The sequence below is a fragment of the Felis catus genome, chromosome C2 (assembly GCF_018350175.1).
Source record: "Felis catus isolate Fca126 chromosome C2, F.catus_Fca126_mat1.0, whole genome shotgun sequence".
In the NCBI taxonomy this organism is placed as follows: domain Eukaryota; kingdom Metazoa; phylum Chordata; class Mammalia; order Carnivora; family Felidae; genus Felis; species Felis catus.
This window is the reverse complement of record NC_058376.1, coordinates 121,070,718-121,094,444: the sequence shown is the minus strand read 5'-3', so window position 1 is coordinate 121,094,444 and position 23,727 is coordinate 121,070,718. Positions and strand designations below refer to the sequence as shown.

The window sequence follows — 23,727 nt, the reverse complement described above, 5'->3', positions numbered from 1 at the left end:
GAAGAGGAGTGGTTACTATGGATCTCAATATGAGGAGCTGGCAGTCTAGGGGAATGGAGTGGGAAAATAGCTAGCTAAGTTTCCATTGGTAAGTGTAGACCACAGGCCTCCTGCTGGATCAGGGGGCCACATACTGTATCAGGATGTGATTGCTTTTTAGAGTCTTGAGTGAAGTCTAGTCTCACTAGAGGCAGTCTGAGATTTATCAGGCAGACTGGGAGCAGATACAGTAGGAAGAGAGGTTCTTCCCTCCTTAAGCCCTTCTTTCCAACTCCTTCTCACCCATACCATGGGAAGGTTTTGGTAAAATAATGCATTGGAGTTATATTGTGAGACATGGCTAATATCAGCAAGATGTGAGTCTTGGTAGATTCCCCAGTCTTATGAGTAGAAATGAGAGCCTCTTTCTATGTAGCTCTGTAAGAACCTTCCCTTGCATAGTAGAAAAGATACAGGGGATCATGACAGGAAAAAAAGAACAGAGAGAGAAGAGTCTCCCAGATGGCCAGGTCAGGCACAAGGACTCTACAAACTGGATACTGGAGAGTGACTCAGTGGGAAAAGCATAAAGGCATTTGGCACCATTCAGAGGACTGTATATTTGGGATAGATCTTCATATACAAAGGATAAATCCTTATTTACTAACATTTGTAATACACCTAGAATGTACATAGTGCTTTATACATATTAACAACATGAAGAATGTTTTTCTTCCTTTTAGAAGATGAAGAAACTGAGGCTTATACCTTATGTAACTTGCCAAAGCTAATATAATGACTTATTTACAACTAGTAATAAGTAGAGAAAGGATCTGAACAGTGGCCATCTGAATCTACAGTCTTCAGACTTTCTCCACTAACCATGCTGTCTCAGTTTAAATGACATAGATTCAAGATACAGATATAAAAAGATATAGGGTTTAAGTGGATACTGTAATGTTTCTACTTTTGATACTAATGTAAATATACAAGAAAAAACAGCTTATGAAATCATTCTCAAGGGTTTAATTAAAATCCATATAGCATTTAACATGTATAGATGTTTTAACTCTTTCAATGACTCTCATATTTTAAAATCCTTCTGCACAACATTTTGAGGCTAACTTCATGCTAGAAATCTACAAATGTACAACTTAACACAAAAATACATTCGGAGTCCATTCCAATGCAAGTTTAAAACACTTTAATTGCAGACAATGTAAAGATATTTAAAAAACCAAAACTACAAAATGAGCACATAAAAGTCTTCCCTTTTGAATTTTTAATAAAATACTGCTCTGTATAAGATCTAATGAAAAATTCCAATTACTTATAAAATAGCTATGTGAGAAAAGAAATGAGTTAAGATACATATGTATGAATTATATTGTTTAAATGAACAGAATGTTGAACACTTTAATTATACAGCACACGATTTATTACTCATATATCAAAATAGATGAAAACCCTCAGAGAAGCAACTGGGTGCAAACAAAAGAAAATGTAAGAGACCTGAAGCAACAAAACAAAACAAAACAACAAAAAAACCAAACCCCAAAACAAAGGAAAAAGCCCCTTAGCTGTAAAGGGAAAGGAATAAAATAACTTAAAGCAAACTGTGGACCAAATTCTCAGTCCTATTATTTCATGAGAAACAGTATGAGAATTTAGCTTCACAATACTAAAATATCTGTAGAAGCTTAATTATTTGGCCTAGGCAATTTAATAGTATACCAACTGCCGAAATCAACAGCAATGGCTGTACTTCTGGAAAAAAATTAATTTTTACAGGTTTAACTACGTAAAACTATCTATTGGAAACCAGAGTCTCCATCACAAATTGCACTTGAGATGGCTGAATGCATTGATTGAGCAAGGCATAATTGTTGGTTCACTGACATACACACAAATACAAAAGCAGCTATATTCCTGATATTCTTCATTACTAAAACTATTTTATACATTTTTTTCCCTCTTAAAAAAAAAAAAATCAGTGCCGTCGGAGCTTTTAACTCAGTGTTGTAACATTGACACTTCCACACGCCTGCTGACTCAGCACTGTTGTCTCTCTGTTTCAACACTGTCTCTTACTGCCCCCTGGTGGAAGATGGAGAAGTCTGATGGAAATATGAACCAGGTCAGTTTGAAAAATATTCATTTCTGGAATTTTAAGCCTTATCCTGACTACGAAAAGGAAGCTCCCATGAAAAAGACTATTCCACTGACAAAGCTTACAAAATATATGTAAAGAACACTGCCAGTTTGAGTACTATCACTATCTCTAGAAAAATGATAAAGGAACTTCTGTGATTTTTTTTTTTTTGAGTAGAGAATGCCTGTCACAGTTATTTCTTTCCAATACATTAATTGTCCTCTACAGTAAAAATGTAATTTGAAAGCAATATGATCCTAAGAAAGATAGAAAGCTCAAAAAGTTGTGGAAGTGTACACAGTTGTTTTAAAAAAGATGCTCTGAACGATGAGACAAAGCACATTAGGCCTAATTTCAATGGAGATCTGGACAGTTCTATTTACTTAATGTAAAAATTAGACTACCATTATAAAAATGTATGATTCATTAATACAAATAGAACAGATGATTAAAAAGTGAGTGAATAAAAAAGCCCCTGCAGCTTATCTACTTCCTTGAGCTAGAAATATAGTCTGAAAATGCAGTGATTGATCTTATTTAATTAGATTGCTTCTTCTACCTCTTCACTGGCCCTCCCCTTGAAACGAAGAATTTGGATTAGTTTGGAAATATCAGTCTAAAACCAAAGCAAATACCTGATCACCTGATTATAGAAGAGGAAATAAACAACAAAAAACCTGCATTAAGAGTTATTTCTCCCACCAACAGAAAAAAAAAAAAAAAACCACCTTATCTTTTCAGTTCTAAAGGAACTACTTATCCCTCTGAAAAGCAAGGAAGTCTTAACTTGAAACCAAGGTACACACAGTGGCAAAAATAATTTTCCATGCAACTGTCTCTCTGATGTTTAAGACTTTAGTCTACATGATGTTTAAATCAATTACATTCTGTCAAATTATAAAACTCAGGTAATGATCAGGTAATGCAGGAAACGGTAACAAGGTATGATGAGACTAGAAGAATCAATCTTCAAAATTCATTTAATGCACTCAAAAAAAAAAGAAATTATTGAATAAGAATATTTAGATTTAACTGCTGTAGTTATGTGGAAGCATGAAGCATTTGGGGACTCTCTTCTTCCGTGCCCTATACAGACCACAGCTTTCATTGAACGTTTATAACAGATTCAACAAATGGGCATATTTCTATACTTTGAGCTGGTTTGAGTCTGCCCCATCCAAAAGGGAAAAATTGTAAGTTTCCCATACTATCAGTGAATCCAGTCTCCTCAAGATTATCATGAGAGAAAAACAGCCTCTACTTCTCACAGCCTCCACAGGGAGGCACAAGTCCTGTTGATCTATTGACCTCATGCCCACATTTGGAATAGGTCTACAAGGGGGAAAGGAAAAGACATGAAGGCTTGACCAGTATCTAGTCACTATCAAGCGCTTTCCTATTTTAATCTCTCTTTAATCTTGACCTTTAGAATATTATGTTTTTTAAAAAAGGGAGGAAAGAACAAAAAGAAAACACTTTTACTGCCTACGCATGGAGAATTATCAGCTCACTTTGCTCAAACACGGGAAATATCTTTATGAGTTCGGTGGCAATATGCCTGTTGGAACTTTTCTTGGAGTTTTCAGAAGATGGCACATGCTCTGTACTCTAAAAAAGATGTGGGTTGTGCACTATTTTTAGAGGGGTCACATAGCAATGATGAGTGAGACAATTCTTGACTGCTGGTTTGTACAGGTACATAAGGTGAAAAATATTACACCCTTTAAAGTAGTAGAGGTTGACAGAAAATTACTGTCATAATTTCACTTTTTTGTATTGTATTCCTATAATAGATGTTTCCTTTTAAAATAAATAGAGAGTCTGTGAGATAATGAGGACAAACATTGAGAATTATTTCAGCCTCATTATTCAATATCCCACTACAGATAAACATTCCCAACAAGGGAACGCTGGGAACCAATGAACATTTGAATCTGGAAAATTAACAGAAAGTAAAATCACAGAAACTCACGTGACTATAATAAATGCCAGATAATGAACATTTATCTCTTATACTAAAGGCACTACTAATATACAAATATCCTATTAACATATAGAGAAACTCTGAAATCAGCAGTTAGAGAAAGGAATCCATTTAGTTCAATGCCAGCATTAAAAAACAAATAGACTACTTTAAGACTCATGGCAGAGTTTTTAATGAGTTCAATGAAACTGGATATAATAATAAGCAGCTCCATATAAACATTATGGTTTCTACTCTTAAAAAAGTATGATAACTTACTTCCTTAAAAATATAAGCATATCACAAAAACTAAAGGATAAATATATATATATAAAAACTCAGGCCCTGGTACCACTGAGACGTTTTCATAAATTCTAAAATAATTTCAACAGCCATAGCTTGAACGCTACACACCCACACATGACATGCAAAGACAAAATGCCAGCGTCACTGAACAGTTCAGCAGAAAGCTAAAAATGTGGGAACAGAATGAGACAGGCATTTGTCATGTAAATTAAGTACACCACAAACTGACTGTGCCTGTATTATAGCACACCTTAGAATTTTTTTAAAAATTAGAATTTCATCAGTCCCAAGAAGCACTACAAGGATCAACAGTGGAGCTCTCACATATGTTTAGGTAAGCAGGTAAAAAGCTATACAAAAGAGTAACACAATTTATTTCAACTAACAACATGATTAATAGATTTTACTTTACTCTGTTAGAAGGTTAATTTGTGGTCATTGTACCCTGTAGATTTTGAAACTTAAATTTATTAGAAATTACTAATGCTGGTTTTTGAGTAATCTAAAAAATTGTAATTACTTGCTCAAATCTAGATTGCTATTTATAGTTCTAAGCAGTTAAATGAAATACTCTGACCAATATTCTAAACTTGCTTTGGTACAAAATCTAGAATAAAGCAAAACTGGCAGCACCACCACAAGTGTGATCGTTTCACAGCAGGTCTAAAGGACCCTCAGAGACAACAAAACCTAAGTTAAAATACTTATAAATAAGAGCCATTCTCCTGATAAACTTGTTACATCATTAAAAAGAGAAATAAAATCCACACTTGGTAAATTATACTTGAGGCCCGATTTTCACGCTCCATTTAATTATCCCTCAAGAGTGTCAAAATTTATTATTATTGCACTATGATGTCTACGTCATAGTTTAGGATGCTTCTAATGATGAGGCCAATAGTTAGAGTGGTACATTTTAATGCTTAGTCCACTGATACTATTTTAACACAAGGTTTAATTTAGCTTTTTTTCTTTTTTACAGCTTTACTGAGGTATAATTGATGTAAAACAAACTGTACATGTTTAAGATGCACAATTTGATATAGCATGAAAAGTGCCTGACAACAAATCAAAAATTTTAATTGAAACATATTATTTTAAAATAGCACATTCCAATTTTTTATGAGACACAGATATGTATTTCTAAAAAGCTGGCTGGAAAGAAAAGAAATTAATTTAATTCCAAGTACCAAATTTATTCAGAAGGTTTAGGAACACCAAAATTGACAGCCAGTTTTCTTGATTTTCTTCTTGAAGAAGAGCTTGGTGTTGACTTGTGGTGAGACATACTGTGGCCTTGGGAGGCGCCTTCAACTTGAAAAGAAGAAGCAGGTTGAGTAATTTGAGAGGACTTTAAGGAAGCTGATGAAGTCTCCTGTGGAATCACTTTGGTGACATTGGAAGATGTTGGCTGGCTAGTCTGAAGTGGGGTAGCTGGAGCACTCTGGGCCTCCTTACTCTCAAAGTTCTTTTTGTTTGCAGCCCTTTTCTTAGTAACCTTTAAGGAATAAAAGCATCATTAATTAACAATGCAGGCAGAAAAAACTAGTGTCATTAAGCATGTTGCTAATATCTGTCAATAATGCTGACTTGTGATTTCTACTTATAATCTCCAAACCAGACTTCAGCAATTAAAGGCATTTAAATATTTAAAAGTTCTCCATAACTTAAAGAAAATTTATATTCCTGATTTTAAAATCACTTGTGCTAGAAAAAAATGTTACTTGATGCAATTATTAATTATTAGAACACAAACTCAAGATAGCAGGAACCAGGTCAGACTGATCACCACTGGTCAAAATGTATTATTTTTTCTAAAAAATTATTTTTAATTTTTTAAAAGTAATGTCTACGTCCAATGTAGGGCTCAAACTCACGACTCCAAGATCAAGAGTCGCATGATCTACCAACTGAGCCAGCTGCCCCGACTAATGGTCATAATATATATTCTTAGCATGCAGACCAGTACTGGACTTCTAGTTGGCCTTGAATCAGTAATTATTAAATAAACAAATTTTTCTCAATAGTCCTTGACCATTAAAAAATGAACTCTCTAAAAAATACAGTAATTCTTGGGGCACCTGGGTGGCTCAGTTAAGTGTCCGACTTTGGCTCAGGTCATTATGTCGCGGTTTGTGAGTTCAAGCCTTGCATCGGGCTCTGTGCTCACAGCTCAGAGCCTGGAGCCTGCTTCGGATTCTGTGTCTCTGTCTCTCTCTGCCCCTCCCCCACTTGTGCTCTGTCTCTATCAAAAATAAATAAAATGTAATATATATATATATATATATACACACACACACACATTTATGTATTTATGCATACATACACATATGTATACACATGTATACACATGTGTACACATATGTATACACATTTATATGCATGTATACATATACATATGTCATATGTATACACATGTCATATATGATACACATACACACACACACACACACAAACACACACACACACACACACATATATATATAGTAATTCTCTGTTCAGGTCTCACCTGTAGAGGTATGAACTGATTGTGCACACCACTGGGCATTCCCCCAGCCATGGGCATGGTCCCAGAATATGAAGCATGATGAAAAGGCTTCCCAGGAACTGGCACTGGTGGTCCCCATGGCATTGAGCCAAAGAGGTGAGATGATGAAGGCATTATATTAGCTGTTAAAAATCATGGAAAAGTTCTTTTTCAGTAAAATAGTACCATCAAAACCCTGAAATTTAAGACCTTCTGCTACCCTTTTTTTGGCTTTTATCATTTTGGCAAAGGACATATACACACTTAACTTATGATTAATCTTGCTTACAACATCACACCTCGGGACACCCCCTTAGGACCATAAGCCATCTATAGAAGTCAGCTTATCATGCTGTCTGGCCTACAAAGGCCAATGGTATCATATACTAATATGAACTTCAGGAATATTTGTAATACTATTTAAAAAAATAATAAAAGGATCATGAAACTGTCCCTTGGGGGAGAAAAAGAGAGAAATCTTAAGGATCTCACCTGCCCCCAGTGCTAAGTTGCTTCCATAGTGATCCCAGCCTACAAAAAAACCAAAAAAACTCAAGTCTTGAAATCTGATCACTTTCATATGACATGTAGAATCTTTCTTTTCCCTATTCTAATATTTGTAATTCAAGGATTTAAAACATTACATTTTGTTTCATATTAAAAGCACACTGAACCAGTGGTTTCCAAACCTGATTTCTATATCTGAGTATTTGGGGAGCTTGTGAAATACAGATTCCTAGGCAAGGCCTCAGACCTAGTAAACCAGACTCACAGAGGCCCAGGAATCTGTATTTTTTGAAGCACAGTTGACATACAGGATTATATGAGTTTCAGGTGTACAACATACTGACTTGATATTTATATGCATTGCAAAATGCTCACCATGACAAGTGTAGTAACTACCTGTCACCATACAAAGTTATTAAAATATTATTGAATACATTCCCTCTGCTGTACTTTTTCATCTCCCTGACTTGATCAGTACAAAACTGAAAGTTTGTATTTTTTAGTTCCCTTCACCTCTTGTGCCCATCCTCCAACTCCCTCTCCTCTGGCAACTACCAGTTCAATCTCTTTTTATGAGTCCGTTTCTGTTTTGTTTGTTTTTAGATTCCACATATAGAAGAAATCATACGATATTTGTCTTTCTCTGTTGTACCCTGATGGACACTTAGGTTTCTTCCATATCTTGGCTATTGTTAAGTAATACTATAATGAACATAAGGGTGCATACATCTTTCTGAATTAGTGTTTTTGTTTTCTTTGGGTAGATACACAGAAGTGGAATTGCTGGATCATATGGTATCTCTATTCTTAATTTTTTGAGGAACCCAAGGAATCTGTATTGTTCATGGGCTCCACAGGTGGATTCTTATTCAGTTAGTACCAGTGCCGCATATGGGAACTACTACATTAAACAATGACAGGTGAGATACCAGCACACTGCCACTGAAGGAAGATATGTACTGTGTTCAAAATTTCTTTTCAGAGAAGTAAAAAGGCAGCCAGACCTATAAGATAGGATAGTTTGATAATTCAGCCACTTAAAAAAGTTTTGGATTAGGAGAAAAGAATCATAATGTATTTTAGTATTCTGAATTAAACGTGTACAAATTCTTGCATGAAAAAAACTTTTAATATGAAAAATGCTAAAAATATTTATAAAATTAGGCCTTGATACTACCTATAAGCAACTCTGGTGTCTGTCATAATGTTAAGAAGATCTATTTAAAAGGTGCTATATTGTTATTTATTTATTTATTTATTTATTTATTTATTTATTGAGAAAGAGGGAGCATGTGTGCAAGCAGGGCAGTGGTACAGGGAGAGGGAGAGAGAGCGTCTTAAGCAGGCTCCATGTATAGCTTAGAACCCAACTTGGGGCTTGATCTCACGACTGTGAGATATGACCTGAGCTGAAATCAAGAGTTGGGAGCATAACCGACTGAGCCATCCAGGTGCCCCTAAAAGATGTTATAGTAATCTTATGCATAGATCAACTCCACAATTTCCCCAATGAATCATTTTTCTAAACATAAAATACACTTTCCTCCATTTTTTTCCACTGGGACTTTTTCATATCATAAAGTAGGAATCTATAAAATAAAAATGTTAATCTGATGCTGAAGTTTTTTCTCCTGATTAACATTTAAATATCTTGGCTTTTCTGGGGCACCTGGGTGGCTCAGTCGGTTAAGTGTCTGACTAAGGATCAGGTCATGATCTCGTGGTCTGTGAGTTTGAGCCCCGCATCGGGCTCTGTGTTGACAGCTCAGAGCCTGGAGCCTGCTTCAGATTCTGTGTCTCCCTCTCTCTGCCCCTCCCCCACTTAGGCTCTGTCTCTCTCTCTGTCAAAAATAAACAAACTTAAAAAGGGGCGCCTGGGTGGCTCAGTCGGTTAAGCATCCGACTTCAGCTCAGATCACGATCTCGCGGTCCGTGAGTTCGAGCCCCGTGTCGGGCTCTGGGCTGATGGCTCAGAGCCTGGAGCCTGCTTCCGGTTCTGTGTCTCCCTCTCTCTCTGCCCCTCCCCCATTCATGCTCTGTCTCTCTCTGTCTCAAAAATAAATAAACGTTAAAAAAAAATATTTAAAAAAAATAAATAAAAAAAAAAAGAAATCTCTTGGCTTTTACTTGTACTATATATATATATTCTCCAAAAGTCAGCAGGTATTTTCTTTATAGTTCAGTGAATTTCTGAAAAGAACCATCTTCCAACTTCCTACATGAGCTATGGCTGGCTACAAACTGAGAACAGGATAAGGAAAAGGAACTTTACCTTAATCTCAGTTTTCAGCCAAATATTTGTACTCTGTGCCTGGTGTTCCCGAATCTAGAGAGTCCTCTGGAGAATATACTTCCAGCGCTTTGCCTGAAGGGGCTGTGTGGGGTGGTATCTGAGGAGTCCCATCTCTCCACATAAAGACTTTGAAACAATCCCCCTTTTTCAGCCCATGCCTCATTGGAAGCTCTGATAGCTTCTGATACTTTCAAGCTCTGAAACTTTTAGGATTTATGAGGGAGGAGAGATGCTCATCATCTCATTTGGATTATCTTCTACAGATACTTTAGGGTAGCTTATCCCTGCTCTGCTAAATTAGTTATTACTCTGTGAATTGCTTTTCTCATCATGAACTCTTTTCAAATCTCTAATCTGCTGATATTTCTTCTTTTAGCTCTCTGTCCTTATAAGTGTAAAAGGTTTACACTTTTAAAATAATTTATTGTTCAGTTTCATGTAGTTTGGGCCAAGAGAAGAGATAATTTGTTTAATATGCATTATTAAGTTTTCTAATGTTTGTAGTGAGGATTAGCTGTGTAGAGCTCCTACACCAAAATCTCAGAAAATAAAATTGCTAAACCTGCAATAAACAAATGATTGGTTTTAAAATATAATGAGTAGGATATAAAGAAGCCAACTGCTATTAGGAAAAAGGGGTGATAAAAGAAAAGTTTAATAAGCTTAAGATTTAGAATCATAAAATTATAAAATGGTAGTCTCAAAGAAATCCTGGACACAGTCTAGCATAAATAAGAAAATGGATTCCCAAAGAAGTTATATGATTTTTGCAAAGTCAGGCAGTAAAAGACCCTGGACAAAAAGAGTTCTGATTCCAGAGTGACCATTTTATTCCCTCAGAACACTAGGAAGATCCCAAATGGCTACAGGAAGCAGGGAGCTACCTGCTTGATAACTCAGGCTCTACATTTGAAAGAGGAAGACAGTTATGAGAGAATATTAAGAGACACACAGTAAACTTAGAAACTCCTCATTCTTCATTTTGAAGCTTCATCATCAAGGGCAGTTTCTTTCACATCCACAGCTTCAAAGCCTTATCTGTTCTTTATTCCCTCCACTTGTTTTCCTTCCCCCTTTCCCACCTCTGTTTTGATGTCTAACTTAAACCTAAATTCATCTGTCGGCAGCTACTGGGGAATAAGGGACTGCCTAGAACAAAGAACAGTCCTACTTCAGCTAGACTAGAGGCTATAGAGGGGAATGGTATTTCTAGATAAATCTGCAATCTCTAGTTCCAGTCTTATTTTTCTCACAATTCCTTCTTACATTCCCTAGATATTTAAATACATTTTTGGTTTCCTCAGAATGATGTTTCTTAAAAGAACTTTCTAAAAACAGAAACTCAATAACAAATATTTAAAAAGGCCAAGTATCTTACCAGTAGGTTGAGGAAAAACTGGAGGAATGGTTCCGGGTGGTACAGCAGGAGGATAATTTGGAAATATTGGTGGAGGAAAAGGGAAATTCACTCCTAAGGAGCCCTAAGGAAGTATTTAAAAGTTAGAAGACAATGCAACAAAAACATCCATAGAGATTAATTAAAAGTTTAGTAGAGAAGTCATGATTAATTCTTACCAACTGTTGTAACGCAAAAAGTGCAGCTTTTTCCTTGGCTTCATTTTCAGAATGGCACTGTGGCCCATGTACCAGTAAGCCATTAGATAATTTTACCTGGCAAACTGTCATCGTCTAAAAAAGAGAACATGAATGTCTATGAAGTTATCTGTCTAGGAGGTTGACCTTCTCCCCTCAAGCTTAAACAAGTAGAATACTTTCATGTGACATTCTATAAAAAAGAATTCAAAAATTCAACAAAGGACAATCATTTTAAGTTTTGGGTTGCCCTGCAAAATTTTAGAATTGTTTCCTTATCTTGCTATGTTTACAAAATAAAATGCTCTTTAAGCTAGCTGAAGGGTCAGGCATCCTAATGCAAATGAAAGCCAACAAAATTTTTTCCTTATACCAAGGGTTGGGAAACTAGGCCTTCTGCTTATTTTTATAAATAAGGGTTGTGTTTGCAACACAGCCAAGTCCCTTCTTTCATGTATTGCCTGAGTCTGTTTTCATACTATAACTGCCCAGCTGAGTAGCTGTGACAGAGACCATATGGCCCAGAAGGCCTAAAATACTTACTATCTAGCCCTTGGGAAAAAAAAAAAATTCTGACTCCTGCTTTACACCATCCTCCAATTAGCAGATATTTCATTAATATGAATTAACTGCCAAAATCTAAAAGACTTAGAGGTTATGTCCAATTTTATGTTCACACAGAAGTTACAACTCTTTATTACACATTTTTTCTTTTATAAAAAAATTTTTTTAAAAATTCTACTTTTTTAAAAGGTAGTCATTTTTATGTGATGTTGTGAGTTTAAGCCTACTTTCTGTTTTAGGTGAGAATATATTAACAACTTGGATATAAAGAGGATCAAATAACCTTTCCTATCGTCTGTGGTTCTCAAGGTACAGTCTGGGGCCCCTGGGGGTCCCCGAAACCCTTTCAGGAGGTCCTTGAGGTCCAAACTATTTTAATAATGATATTAAGGTGCTATTTGTCTTTTCCACTCTCAGTTTCTCACAAGTATATAGAGGACAAAAAATTCACTGATATAGCTTTAGATTCTACACTGCAACTAACTTCTAAGAAAATACCATATTTTAATGTAGTATCAAAAAGTATCTACTATCTGCAAAGGCTATTAGAATTCCCTCCTTTTCTCTAACTATCAGTCTGTCTGGGGCCAGATTTTCTTCATGTATTTTAACCAAAACAAATCATAAGAGATTGATAGTAAGAAGCAGATATGAGAATCTAGCTTATTCCATTAAGCTAGAGATGGAAAAGATTTGTAAAAGTGTAGAGCAGTGCCACTCACTAAAATTTTTGAAAGGTTATTTTTAATAAATAATGCTTTTAATTTTTTGTTTTAATTTCTAATACAGTTGATATAGATATAAAACAAGTAAGCAAAAATCCTTTGGGGTCCTCAAAAAAAAAAAAAAGGTGGGAGTTTATTAGGCCAAAGCTTTGAAAATTGCTGCTATAATAGACCAAGATCCCTAGCTCTATCAATCTGCCCAAGACTACGTGCTGCCCAGGTTCCTCTCTGTCAGCATCTCTGAGGGCTCTGGCATAAATATGAGTGAGCCATAGTGGGAAGAATAAATCTATGTTGCTCATAACGTACAAAAACTCAGCTCCATTATATTATTTTTAGCCAAAGATTTTCAGTTAATCTATTTAAGATCAGTGTTAAAGAACTTAAATAAATGGAACAGTAGTATACTATACCTGTGGTGTTCTAAGAAAGGAGAAATCTGGTTGTGGCATTCCAATAAGGGAACAAATTCGAGAAAGTTCAGTTACTGGTGTGGACACAGGAGGGATATGGCTGGGAGCAGGCCAACACACATGGTCCATAGGCTGAACATTATGGTATTCGCTAGTACTGTGAGGCTTATTCATGTAAGATGCTACCAAAAAAGAGAAAATATATCTATATTAAATGATATACTGAACTATGCAGTTATTGTAGGGTTTTACAGATAGCAAGCAAAAAATTGTTAAAAGGTGAAAAGAGGAATCTCCCATGAAGCAAATAGAAGAACTATCTAGTACTGCCTAAAATTACCAAGAATTCAATACAGATTTTTAAATGACTGTAACTGAGTAATGATTCATGATGAAGATTTTAAAACATGGTAAGTAGCTGACTGCAAAAACTGACATCTTGAGAGATTAATGACTACATAGTTATTTTCGAGCAAAGCAAAATTTGAATAAGCAAATAGTTTTTTTTTGAGCTGATTTACAATTCTTTTTTTTTTTTTTTTAAAGTTTATTTATTTTTGAGAGATGGAGAGAGACATGGCATGAGCAGAGGAGGGGGCAGAGAGACAGGGAGACACAGAATCTGAAGCAGGATCCAGGCGCTGAGCTGTCAGTACAGAGCCTGACGCAGGGCTTGAACCCACAAGCTGTGAGATCATGACCTGAGCCGAAGTCGGACGCTCAGAGGACTGAGCCACCCAGGCACCTTACAATTAATTCTTAAGTTTTGAGGCTTTGGGTTCATTCTTGTCAAAATTCCATCCTACATTCTGAGACACATGGATAAATGGTCTTATTGCTCCAAAATGAAGCTGCTTAAAAGTTTTTCTAAAAGTAACCCTTTCAAGTGCTTTTACAGATGATTAAAACATTCTAAGAGTTCACATTCTTTAGGATGAACAAACTAATAGAACAAGAGCATACCCCAGTGAAGAATGAACCTAAACCTGTCACGTTATAGATTTAAAAAAAAAAGGTTAAGTTGCTAGCCTAAAGCCACACAACTTGCAAACTCTGTTACTTGGGCTGGATTCTGAGCTCTCGACTCTTAAGAGATATATTCTTCATTATTCTGAAATAAAAGTTACTTGTTTTTTGACAGCAAGACCATCTTTTTCCAGTTTTGTTATTCCAAGAGCACGTCTGTCACCAGGATAGTTTCCTAATAGCTACTCAAATTGTAAATTGATTATCTTATTATTCACTGGAATATAAAATAAATGAAGCTAGGCTCTGATTCTGTTCCAGATTTTGATGCTTAATGAAGTCAGTTCTGCTTATTTCAAACTGATGTTTGTTTGTTTGTTTGTTTTACCTGAGAAATTTCTGTCCCCACGTACTTTTGCATTAGTCATTCTTCCTGGTAGGCTTTTGCAGATAATTATACAGACAAAATACTGAAGTATAGGGGACAGAGACAGTAGGGGCAAATATGGATGTGTACTAAAATCTGGCTATGGGGCACCTGGGTGGCTAAGTTCGTTTAAGAGTGTGACTCTTGGTTTTGGTTCAGGTCATAATCTTGCGGTTCGTGGGCTTGAGCCCCACATCTGGCTCTGTGCTGACAGTGTGGAGCCTGTTTGGGATTCTCTCTGCCCCTCTCGTGCTCTCAGTCAGTCTCTCTCTCAAAATAAATAAATAAACTTAAAAAAACCAATCTGGCTACGTATTTGCCACATGGCATGCTATAGGCTTCAAAATTTTAAGGTAAGCACCCACTTTACAGTGTCTACCTCCATTAATTATTTATAATTGATTTTGTAGCTTCTTCTATTGGCCAAGCTATTAGAACATAATGCTATATCAATTATAGGTATATTGGTACCTGTAATATGCCAGACACAGTGCAAGCTGCTTTGTATGTATCATATAGTTATTGCAAGAGTCCTTTACAATGTTATTCTCATTTTATAAATATGAAAAAAACCCTTAAAATCTTAGTAAAGTTAAATAATATATTTAAGTTACAAAACTATTTTTAAATTACTGAGGGAAAAAAAGCTAGAATGTGAAAACTTGTCTAGGTTTGGGCACTACAGAATGAGTATCTGCAAAAGCACAATTTAAGTAATCATAAGAAGACATTTAGGGACTATAGAGCTATTAGTTACAGAGTTATATTATTATTTAATGACACAGCATAAAAATTACATTCTTATTTGTTTCTCTTCATTATACTCTTTTAAAACTACAGGTAGTTTTATCTTCAAAAGCACATGATAAAACAACCCAAATGAACGGAACATCTGAAATGATATTGGTTACTAGTACTAGTACTTTGTTCACGTACTTAATTTCTTATTTTGTTGAGGCTGTGAGGAAGGTCCATATTCATCTCTTCTATTAGAGGAAACAGTGGCTTCATTACCAAACTGCTTCATTTCGTTCTTATGGTCCACAGTATCAGAGGCATCAATTTTTAGTATTTCTTTCAGCATCCGAGTTCCTTTCTGTTTTTGAAAATAATTGGTATGCAGATGGTGGGGGTAGGTGGAGAAAAGTTAACCTTAGAGTTACAGAGCTTATTAACCTTTCTTTTAGTGAGTTCTAGTGTTAAAAATTAAGATGATAATTACATTCAGGTAAGGAATGAGCAAAATCAACAGTCTAGAGTTGAAACAAAATGTCCACATTTCCTGCCACAGAAACAGTACTTATTCTTCTGCTTAACTTGACCAAATTACCTGGTGGCAATGTTTGAAAAGCAAACATACAGGTCTAAAAAAACCAAACATACGGATAACTAAAATGCCCAGGGAAGCCTGGTTTTCCCTACAAGATGACAATAATGATGCAACATACCAGTCCACAGGACATAAAAGTGTTGTAACAGTTGCATGGGGTATGTATGCATGCGCCACAATAGTAAAATTACTACAGACAGTACAAAAGCTCCTACAGAACACAAACCATAGCAAATGACTGTGGTGACAAAAGTTCTTCACTTGGAGGCTCTTCATGATGAGATGACTGTACTTCATTTTCTTTGGAGATATTCAAGGATGCTAAAAAGTTCTCAATTCCAGGGTTAGGCTAAAAGAATAAATATTTTGTGCATAAAGATGAAAATATGAGGACACGGAAAAAGCTAAGAATTTTAGGTACAAAAACGATCATTTGAATTTTCACCCAATCATCTTCCCAGCTGCTAAAGTTTGGCAACAGAAATTGAATAAATGGTCTTTTACCTTATCAACAGCATTTGGGTAACCAGTCAGAACCTTCTGGTTTTCTGAGACTTCTGCACTTTCATTTCTCTTCAATAGCTTAATATTACATTTGGCAGGCCCTCCAAATGTCTATAAAAGAGTTAAAAATGAGCTTTTTGTGCAAATAGCTGTCATTTAATAGTGTTCTAAATAAATTACTGCAAATTTTTTTAAGTGCCATTTTCTTTTATATCTTAAAAATGGGGCTTGTAAACTTGGATGAGGAAAAAACTTAGATCTGCATCTTCATTAATTTCTAAATGAGATTTAGCATTTCCTTCAATTATGAATATTCTTTCAATGAAGCAATAGTGGTGATTCTAATTGCATTTCAATACAATTAATTTTCTTTCAAATCTTAAGTATTTTAGCATTAAAAACACTATTCCGAGAAAGAATAACAAAGTTTATAAATCCCTTCCTAGAAGAAAGGAAATTATAGCATAAGAATTTCAGAAAAAGAGGGCCTTAAAAGTCAACCATTACTGGTATCTAAATATTAATGGGTTCCATTTGCTGATAACCTGGCATGTGCCAAATATTCTGCTAAGGTGCCTTTTATATATTTGATATATGACTAACTTATAAGAGATAAAATTCTTAAAAAATTAAAAAATATGCATATAGAAAGTACATATACCATAAGTATATGTGTTGAATGTTTTTAGAGTAAAAATTTGTTATTCTTTGATCATAAAATGCATATACTCTCCTTATCAATCAGCAGAGACTATACAAAGGCAAACATAAATAACCTCAGCTTCCTCCCACACCAAGCTACTCCACACAATTAATCATTAACTTTGCTATGTTGATCCTAAATGAATCATTGAATATACACATATTTCCACAGATTTTATACATACATACACACATTTATGTACGTAGGTATGTTTGTATGTATGTATATACAGACTAAATGTATCAAGTGAGATAAATCTATTTTTATCTCCATTTAATTAATTTTTATTTATTTATTTACTTTATAAAAGTAGGCTCCAAGCCTAGTGCTGAACCCAACGTGGGGTTCCAACTCACGACCCCAAGATTAAGACCTGAGCTGAGATCAAGAGCTGGATGCTTAACTGACTGAACCATGCAGGCAACCCTGCATTTTAAAGATGAAGAAATTAAGGGGGCACCTTGGTGGCTCAGTTGGTTCAGCGACCGACTCTTAATTTTGGCTTAGGTTGTGATTCCAGGGTTGTAGGATCGAGTCCCATGTTGGGCTCAGCGCTAAACGTGGAGCTTGCTTAAAATTCTCTCTCTTCCCCCTGCCTCTCTCCTCTGCTCGTGCTCTCTCTCTCTAAAAAAAGAAAAGATGAAGAAATTGAGGCTATAAGAGATGTAGTGAGTTGCTCAAAGCCACCCAACTATTAAATACATATCTGTTTATGTATTTATATATATGTATGTGTGTATAAGTATCTCTAGTTCCAAATCCTGACTCTAGCTGTGTAACTTTCCATCCAAGTGATTACGGATTTGGGCAACTTATGGATTTGGGCAGCAAAATTCAGATGCCACACAGCTACCCACTGTAATAAAAAGCTGGCTACTAGAATTTGATTTAAGAAAGCTTACCTGCTTATTTGACATTTTTTGTGACCGGCTCTCAGTTTTAGGACTCTTACACTCTTCTTTAACTAGAGACAAGAAAATAGGAATTTTGGTAAGTGAAAAGTATTGCTGCAAACTAGTGAAATTTACCAAATATCTACCACAGCAAGACTCTGTATTGAAAATTCACAGAATTCTAAGAAGACAAAGGCCCAGACCTTGAAAAACTTTTAATTTGGATGAGCAGAAGAAGATATACTCACAGATAACAACAAGAGAAAAGGAAAGGTGTGACATGTAAATGAGCCTTGAAGTATGTAGGTTTGCAAAGGGAGGCTAAACATTTCAGGCAAAGGGAATAACAGGAGAACAGAAATGGAAGCAGAAAGCAAGGAATGTATTTATGGAACTCTTACTAGACTAGTTCCACTGGAGATCAAGGAATATAATGGAGCTAATCCAGTAAGCAGTGGGCAACCAATGACAGAAAGGTTTTGAGCAAGTAGTGATCTCATCAGAATTGTGCCTTAGGAAGATTAAAATATGGCAGTGGCATAAAGAGTAAGAGAAAAACTAGGAAGCTATTTTAGTATTTCTGTTAAGGGTAAATTGGGAGAATGGTAAGAAAAATGAAAAGGATAAATTAGAAGATGAAGGAGTAAAGGAAAAAAGAGGAAAAGAGGGAGGAAGGGACAAAGGAGGAAAGAGAGGGTGAGAAAAGAAGGAGGGAGAAGGGAAGGGAAGGAGGGTGAAGGGGAGATGAACAGAGGTGGTAAGAAATGAGCAAAAATAGGAAGACAGGGAACAGAAGAGGGGAAATAGAGGAGGGGAGAGGAGGAAAGGGAGGTAAGGAAAAGAAGAAGGGAAGGAAGTAATCTTGCAAAAATGAGGAAAAGAAAAAGCAAGTTAACATGTACTGACATTAAGCCTTTGTTGAGACACACACAGCAAAACTGGAATTCTAACTAATGTAGTTACATGCATTCATGTAAATAATAATTTGGAGAAAAACCACAATGCATTCCAATTAAATATAGAACCTTTAAGCTACATTTATCAGATTTATAGGGTATCAATCTATATTTAATTTAAAAACGTAAATGAAACAAAAATAACATATAGATACTGGTGCAAAGTGGTTGTCAAACTGAACCAAAGTTATAAAACCACACAATTTTTTTGAAAATAGCTTCTTAAAAAAATATTTTAAAAGACCATTATTATAATATATGTAAGATATATATATATACACACACACACACACACATAAGATACATGCATACATCAAATATAATAAATTAGACTCAGGACTCCGCACTTGATATTTCCTCTGCTGGAAAGCTCTTCAAACGTTCTGCATAACTTACCCCATTTCACTCCCTTTTTTTGGTGTTTCTGCTCAAAGCTTATGTCCTCAGAGAGGCAACCCTTGACCACTCTACTTAAAATACCACCCCTATCTATACTTTTAATCTGCTTTATTTTTCATCATAGCACTTATAATTACTACAGATTATGAAATTTATTGAATAGGTTTTTTTGTCTATTACCGGTCTTTGCCTTAGAATGTAATGTCCATTAGGCTGAAAAACTTGTCTATCTTGTTCACTCATATATCCCTTGCACCTAAAACAGTACCTTGCACATAACAGCTCAATCAGTAGCAGCTGAATAAATAAATGAATGAATAACAACTGAGTCATATTTTGAACACAAAGAGCAATTTTCAGCAATTTGGGAACATTCTGATCAAGAGAAGAGAAAAAGTAACTGCAAGATGAAGATTCTTATCTCTGCATCTATATTCCCTACTGTGCCTGGAACACAGTAAACACTACTGAAGGAATGAAAAAAATAAAAATGTACAAATTATGTTAAGAGAATACTGCAACACAGTATACATATTTTTATTTATTAAGATTTTATTCTTATTTTATTTATTTATTTATTTATTTATTTATTTATTTATTTATTTATTTTTTGGGGGGACAGAGAGAGACAGAGCATGAACGGGGGAGGGGCAGAGAGAGAGGGAGACACAGAATCGGAAACAGGCTCCAGGCTCTGGGCCATCCACCCAGAGCCTGACGCGGGGCTCGAACTCACAGACCGCGAGATCGTGACCTGGCTGAAGTCGGACGCTTAACCGACTGCGCCACCCAGGCGCCCCTCTTATTTTATTTTTTTAGAGAGCGAGGGCACAAGTGAGTGAGGGGCAGAGAGAGAGGGATAGGGAGAGAGAGAATCCCACAAGGGGCAGAGAGGGAGACAGAGAAAGGGACAGAGAGACAAGCAGGGCTCACTCGAAGTGGGGATCGTGCTCACCCAAGGTGGGGCTCGACCTCACCTGAAGTGGAGCTTGAGCTTACCCGAAACAGGGCTTGTGCTCACCCAAAGTGGGGCTTGAGTTCACCAGTAGTGGGGCTCAAGCTCAGCTGATACAGGGCTCAAACTCACAAACTGTGAGATCATGATCTGAGCCAAAGTCTGATGTTTACCCAACTGAATCACACAGGTGCCTACTACACATTTTTAATAAAAAATTGTAATATAGGTTGGAGTAATTTAATAAGCAAATGTTTATACACAGAAAAGTAACTGGATTATGTTAAATAAAATTTATCTCAAAAAGTAGTAAGGAGACATCAGCAAAAATGTCAGAGTAAGGACTTCTAAAAGTTCTCTCCTCCATAAAAGCAGCAAGAAAATGGGCACAAATTACCAGAATCCAAATTTTCAGAACTATGGAAATGAATCAAAGGCTTTTAGCAATCCGGGGAGTATTTATTCAAGGAAAAAGTCGGACTCTCAGAACAGTGAGCTTAGGGGCTTTTTAACTTGCCCTAGTCTCAATCCCCACTCTATAATTCTATGCCAAAATCCTCAATAAAATACTAGCAAATCAAATCTTATAGCATATAAAAAGATTATACACCGTGACCTAGGGGGATTTATCCCAAGAATGCAAGGTTGGTTCACCACAGAGAAAACAATGAATGGAATATATCATTTTAATTAAGCACAGAAATAGCAACTGACAAAATCCAATATCCCTCCCTCCAATGAGGGGTGGTGGTGGAAATCAACAACCTAGGAATAGGAGGGAAATTCCTCATTTAATAAAGGCCATTTACCAAAACCCCACAGCTAACATTACACTTAAGCTGAAAGACTGAAAGCTTACCGGAAAGATCAAGACAAGAAAAGGGTATTCTTTGCATAAAGATGGTATACACATCTGTGGAACAGAATTAACAGGCCAGAAATAAACCCATTCATCTATAGTCAATTGATTTTTAACAAGGGGGCCAAGAAAATTCAATGGGTGCCAGAAGAATTCAATGGGAAAAGAATAGTCTTTCAGCAAATGATGCTGAGACAACTGGATATCCACATGCAAAAGAAGGAATATGGACCCCTACCTCATACCATATACAGACACTAATAAAGACCTAAAATAAGAGCTACAACTACAAATCTCTTAGGAGAAAAGATGAGTGTAAATCTTTGTGACCTTAGATTATGCAATGGTTTCTTAGATAGGACACTTAAAGCACAAGCAACCAAAGAAAAGTAGAAAAGATAGATCAATTAGAATTGATCAAAACTACAAACTTCTGTGTTTCAAGGACACTATAAAGTTAAAAAGACAACCCACAGAATGACAGCACATATCTGTAAATCAAATATCTGAATAAGCATTTAGTATACAGATTTGATAAAGGACTCACACAACTCAAGGATGAAAAGAAAAGTAACTCAGTTTTAAAATCAGCAAAGGTGGGGTGCCTGGGTGGCTCAGTCACTTGAGTGTCTGACTCTTGATTTCAGCTTAGGTCATGATCTCACAGTCATGGGATTGTGCCCCATATCAGGCTCCACAATGAGCATGGAGCCTATTTGGAATTCTCTCTCTCTCTCTCTCTCTCTCTCTCTCTCTCTCTCTCTGTCTCCTCCCAGCTTGCTTGCTCATGCTCTCTCTCTCTCTCAAAATAAATAAATAAATAAATAAATAAATAAATAAATAAATAAGTAAGTAAGTAAGTAAGTAAATAAATAAATAAATGAATAAAAAAATGAGCGAAGGATTTGAGTAGACATTTCTCCAAAGAAAATATACAAACTGCCAATAGGGACATGAAAAGATCCTCAATTTTATTAGTCATTAATGAATCACAAATGAAAACCACAAAGATTTCACTTTATACCTACCAGGATGGCTAGAATAAAAAAGATGAGCAATAACAAGTATTATGGAGGATGCAGAAAAACTGGACTCCCATATATTGGTGGTAGGAATGTAAATGGTACAGCCACTTTGGAAAACAGTTTGGTAGCTCCACAAAAAGTTAAACATAGAGTTAACATACGACTCAGTAGTTCAATTCAATTGGGTATATGCCCAAGAGAACTGCAAACATATGTTCACACAAAAAACTTGTACATGGATATTCACAGCAGCATTACTCATTTTAGCCCCAAAGTGGAAGCAACCCAACTGTCCATCAATGGATGAATGGATAAACAAAATGTAGTATTCATACAATGGAATATTATTCAGCCATAAAAAGGAATGTAAAAATTAAAAAAAGAAAGGAATGAAGTATTTACACACACTACAACACAGATGCACTTTATGTTCATTATGCCAAGTGAAAGAGGCCAGTCACAAAAAATCACAAATGTTATGATTCCATTATATGAAATGTCCAAATAGGTCAATCCACAGCGGTAGAAAGTAAATTAATGGTTTCCAGGTGCTGGAGGAATGACTGCAAAAAGGTATGGTGTTTCTTTTTGGGGTGATAAAATGTTCTAAATTTAGATAGTGGCATACGTTGTACAACTTTGTGAAAACACCAAAAAAATCACTGTAAATACTTCAAAAGACTGAATTTTATAGTATGTGAATTGTAACTCAATAAAACTTATTAATAAAAAAAAGCAGTTAGCATCATAAGTTTGTTTATTCTGAACTTTAAACTTACATTTTTTGTGAGGCTCATGTTTTCTTTGCTGACATTTAACAATGTTGTCAGTAAAGGCGGCTTTATGATGTTGAGTTACTTGACTTATTTCTTGAGGTAGAACTGCAATCTGAAAGTTAAAATTCTTATAAATGATTTAAGCAAACTTTTAATATTATAACTACTTTTCCTCAAAGTGAGGTTCAAAGTGATAGAAAAATTGTAGAACTCAATAACAGGAGTGCTGATATTTGAGCTCTAACTCTAAAACCCATGTTCACAGTACTGTTTCAAAGAAAAAGTATGCCATAAGTTTAATTAGAAAATATTCTAGTTTTGGGTATAGTTTTTTGGGTTGTTCTATTTGATATCTACACAAAGCTATTTGTTACTCATATTTTTCCAATAAAGGCCTAAATATTTTTTAAAGATATTTAAAATTTTATTTTTATTTTATATTTTGTAAAGACTTTTTAAAAAGCAGCTTTAGGTACAAAATGAAGCTGAGAGAAAGGTACAGAGACATTTCATAAACCTTTGGTCTCCACACATGTATAGCATTCCCCATTGTCAACATCCCCAACCAGAGTGGTACATTTGTTACAACTAATGAACCTAAATTGCATACATTTCATTATTACTTAAAGTCTATAGTTTACACTGGGTTCACTCTTGGGTGTTACATTCTGTGTGTTTGGACAAATGTATAATGATATGTATCCACCATTATACGGATTATTTTCAGTGCCCTAAAAAATCTTCTGTGCTCTGCCTACTAATCCTTTCCCCCTAACCCCTTGGCAACTACTGATCTTTCACTGTCTCCATAGTTTTTCTTTTTCCAGAAGCTTGAATACTTAAAAAAAAACTAAACAACAAATTTTAAAATATTTTATTTTTGAGAGAGAGAGAGAGAGAGAGAGAGCAAGG

The 23,727-nt window shown here is 35.5% G+C and overlaps 1 protein-coding gene across 4 annotated transcripts in view; it reads right to left on the bottom strand.

Moving 5' to 3' along the window:
• Positions 1-990: 990 nt before the first annotated feature.
• Positions 991-23,727, bottom strand: part of XRN1 (5'-3' exoribonuclease 1) — a 119,517-nt gene continuing 96,780 nt past the window's right edge. For 3 of the 4 annotated variants that reach the window (XM_045037486.1, XM_045037488.1, XM_045037489.1), the window contains 11 exons: positions 22,819-22,927; positions 17,855-17,916; positions 16,250-16,360; positions 15,972-16,094; positions 15,352-15,511; positions 13,023-13,204; positions 11,303-11,416; positions 11,106-11,208; positions 7,420-7,458; positions 6,910-7,070; positions 991-5,898 (listed from right to left, as the gene is read on the bottom strand). In XM_045037486.1, the coding sequence (XP_044893421.1) occupies positions 5,596-5,898; positions 6,910-7,070; positions 7,420-7,458; positions 11,106-11,208; positions 11,303-11,416; positions 13,023-13,204; positions 15,352-15,511; positions 15,972-16,094; positions 16,250-16,360; positions 17,855-17,916; positions 22,819-22,927 (1,467 nt within the window). In that variant the 3' untranslated portion in view covers positions 991-5,595. The remainder of the gene's footprint in view (positions 5,899-6,909; positions 7,071-7,419; positions 7,459-11,105; positions 11,209-11,302; positions 11,417-13,022; positions 13,205-15,351; positions 15,512-15,971; positions 16,095-16,249; positions 16,361-17,854; positions 17,917-22,818; positions 22,928-23,727) is intronic. The other variant, XM_045037487.1, reaches the window with a different exon arrangement.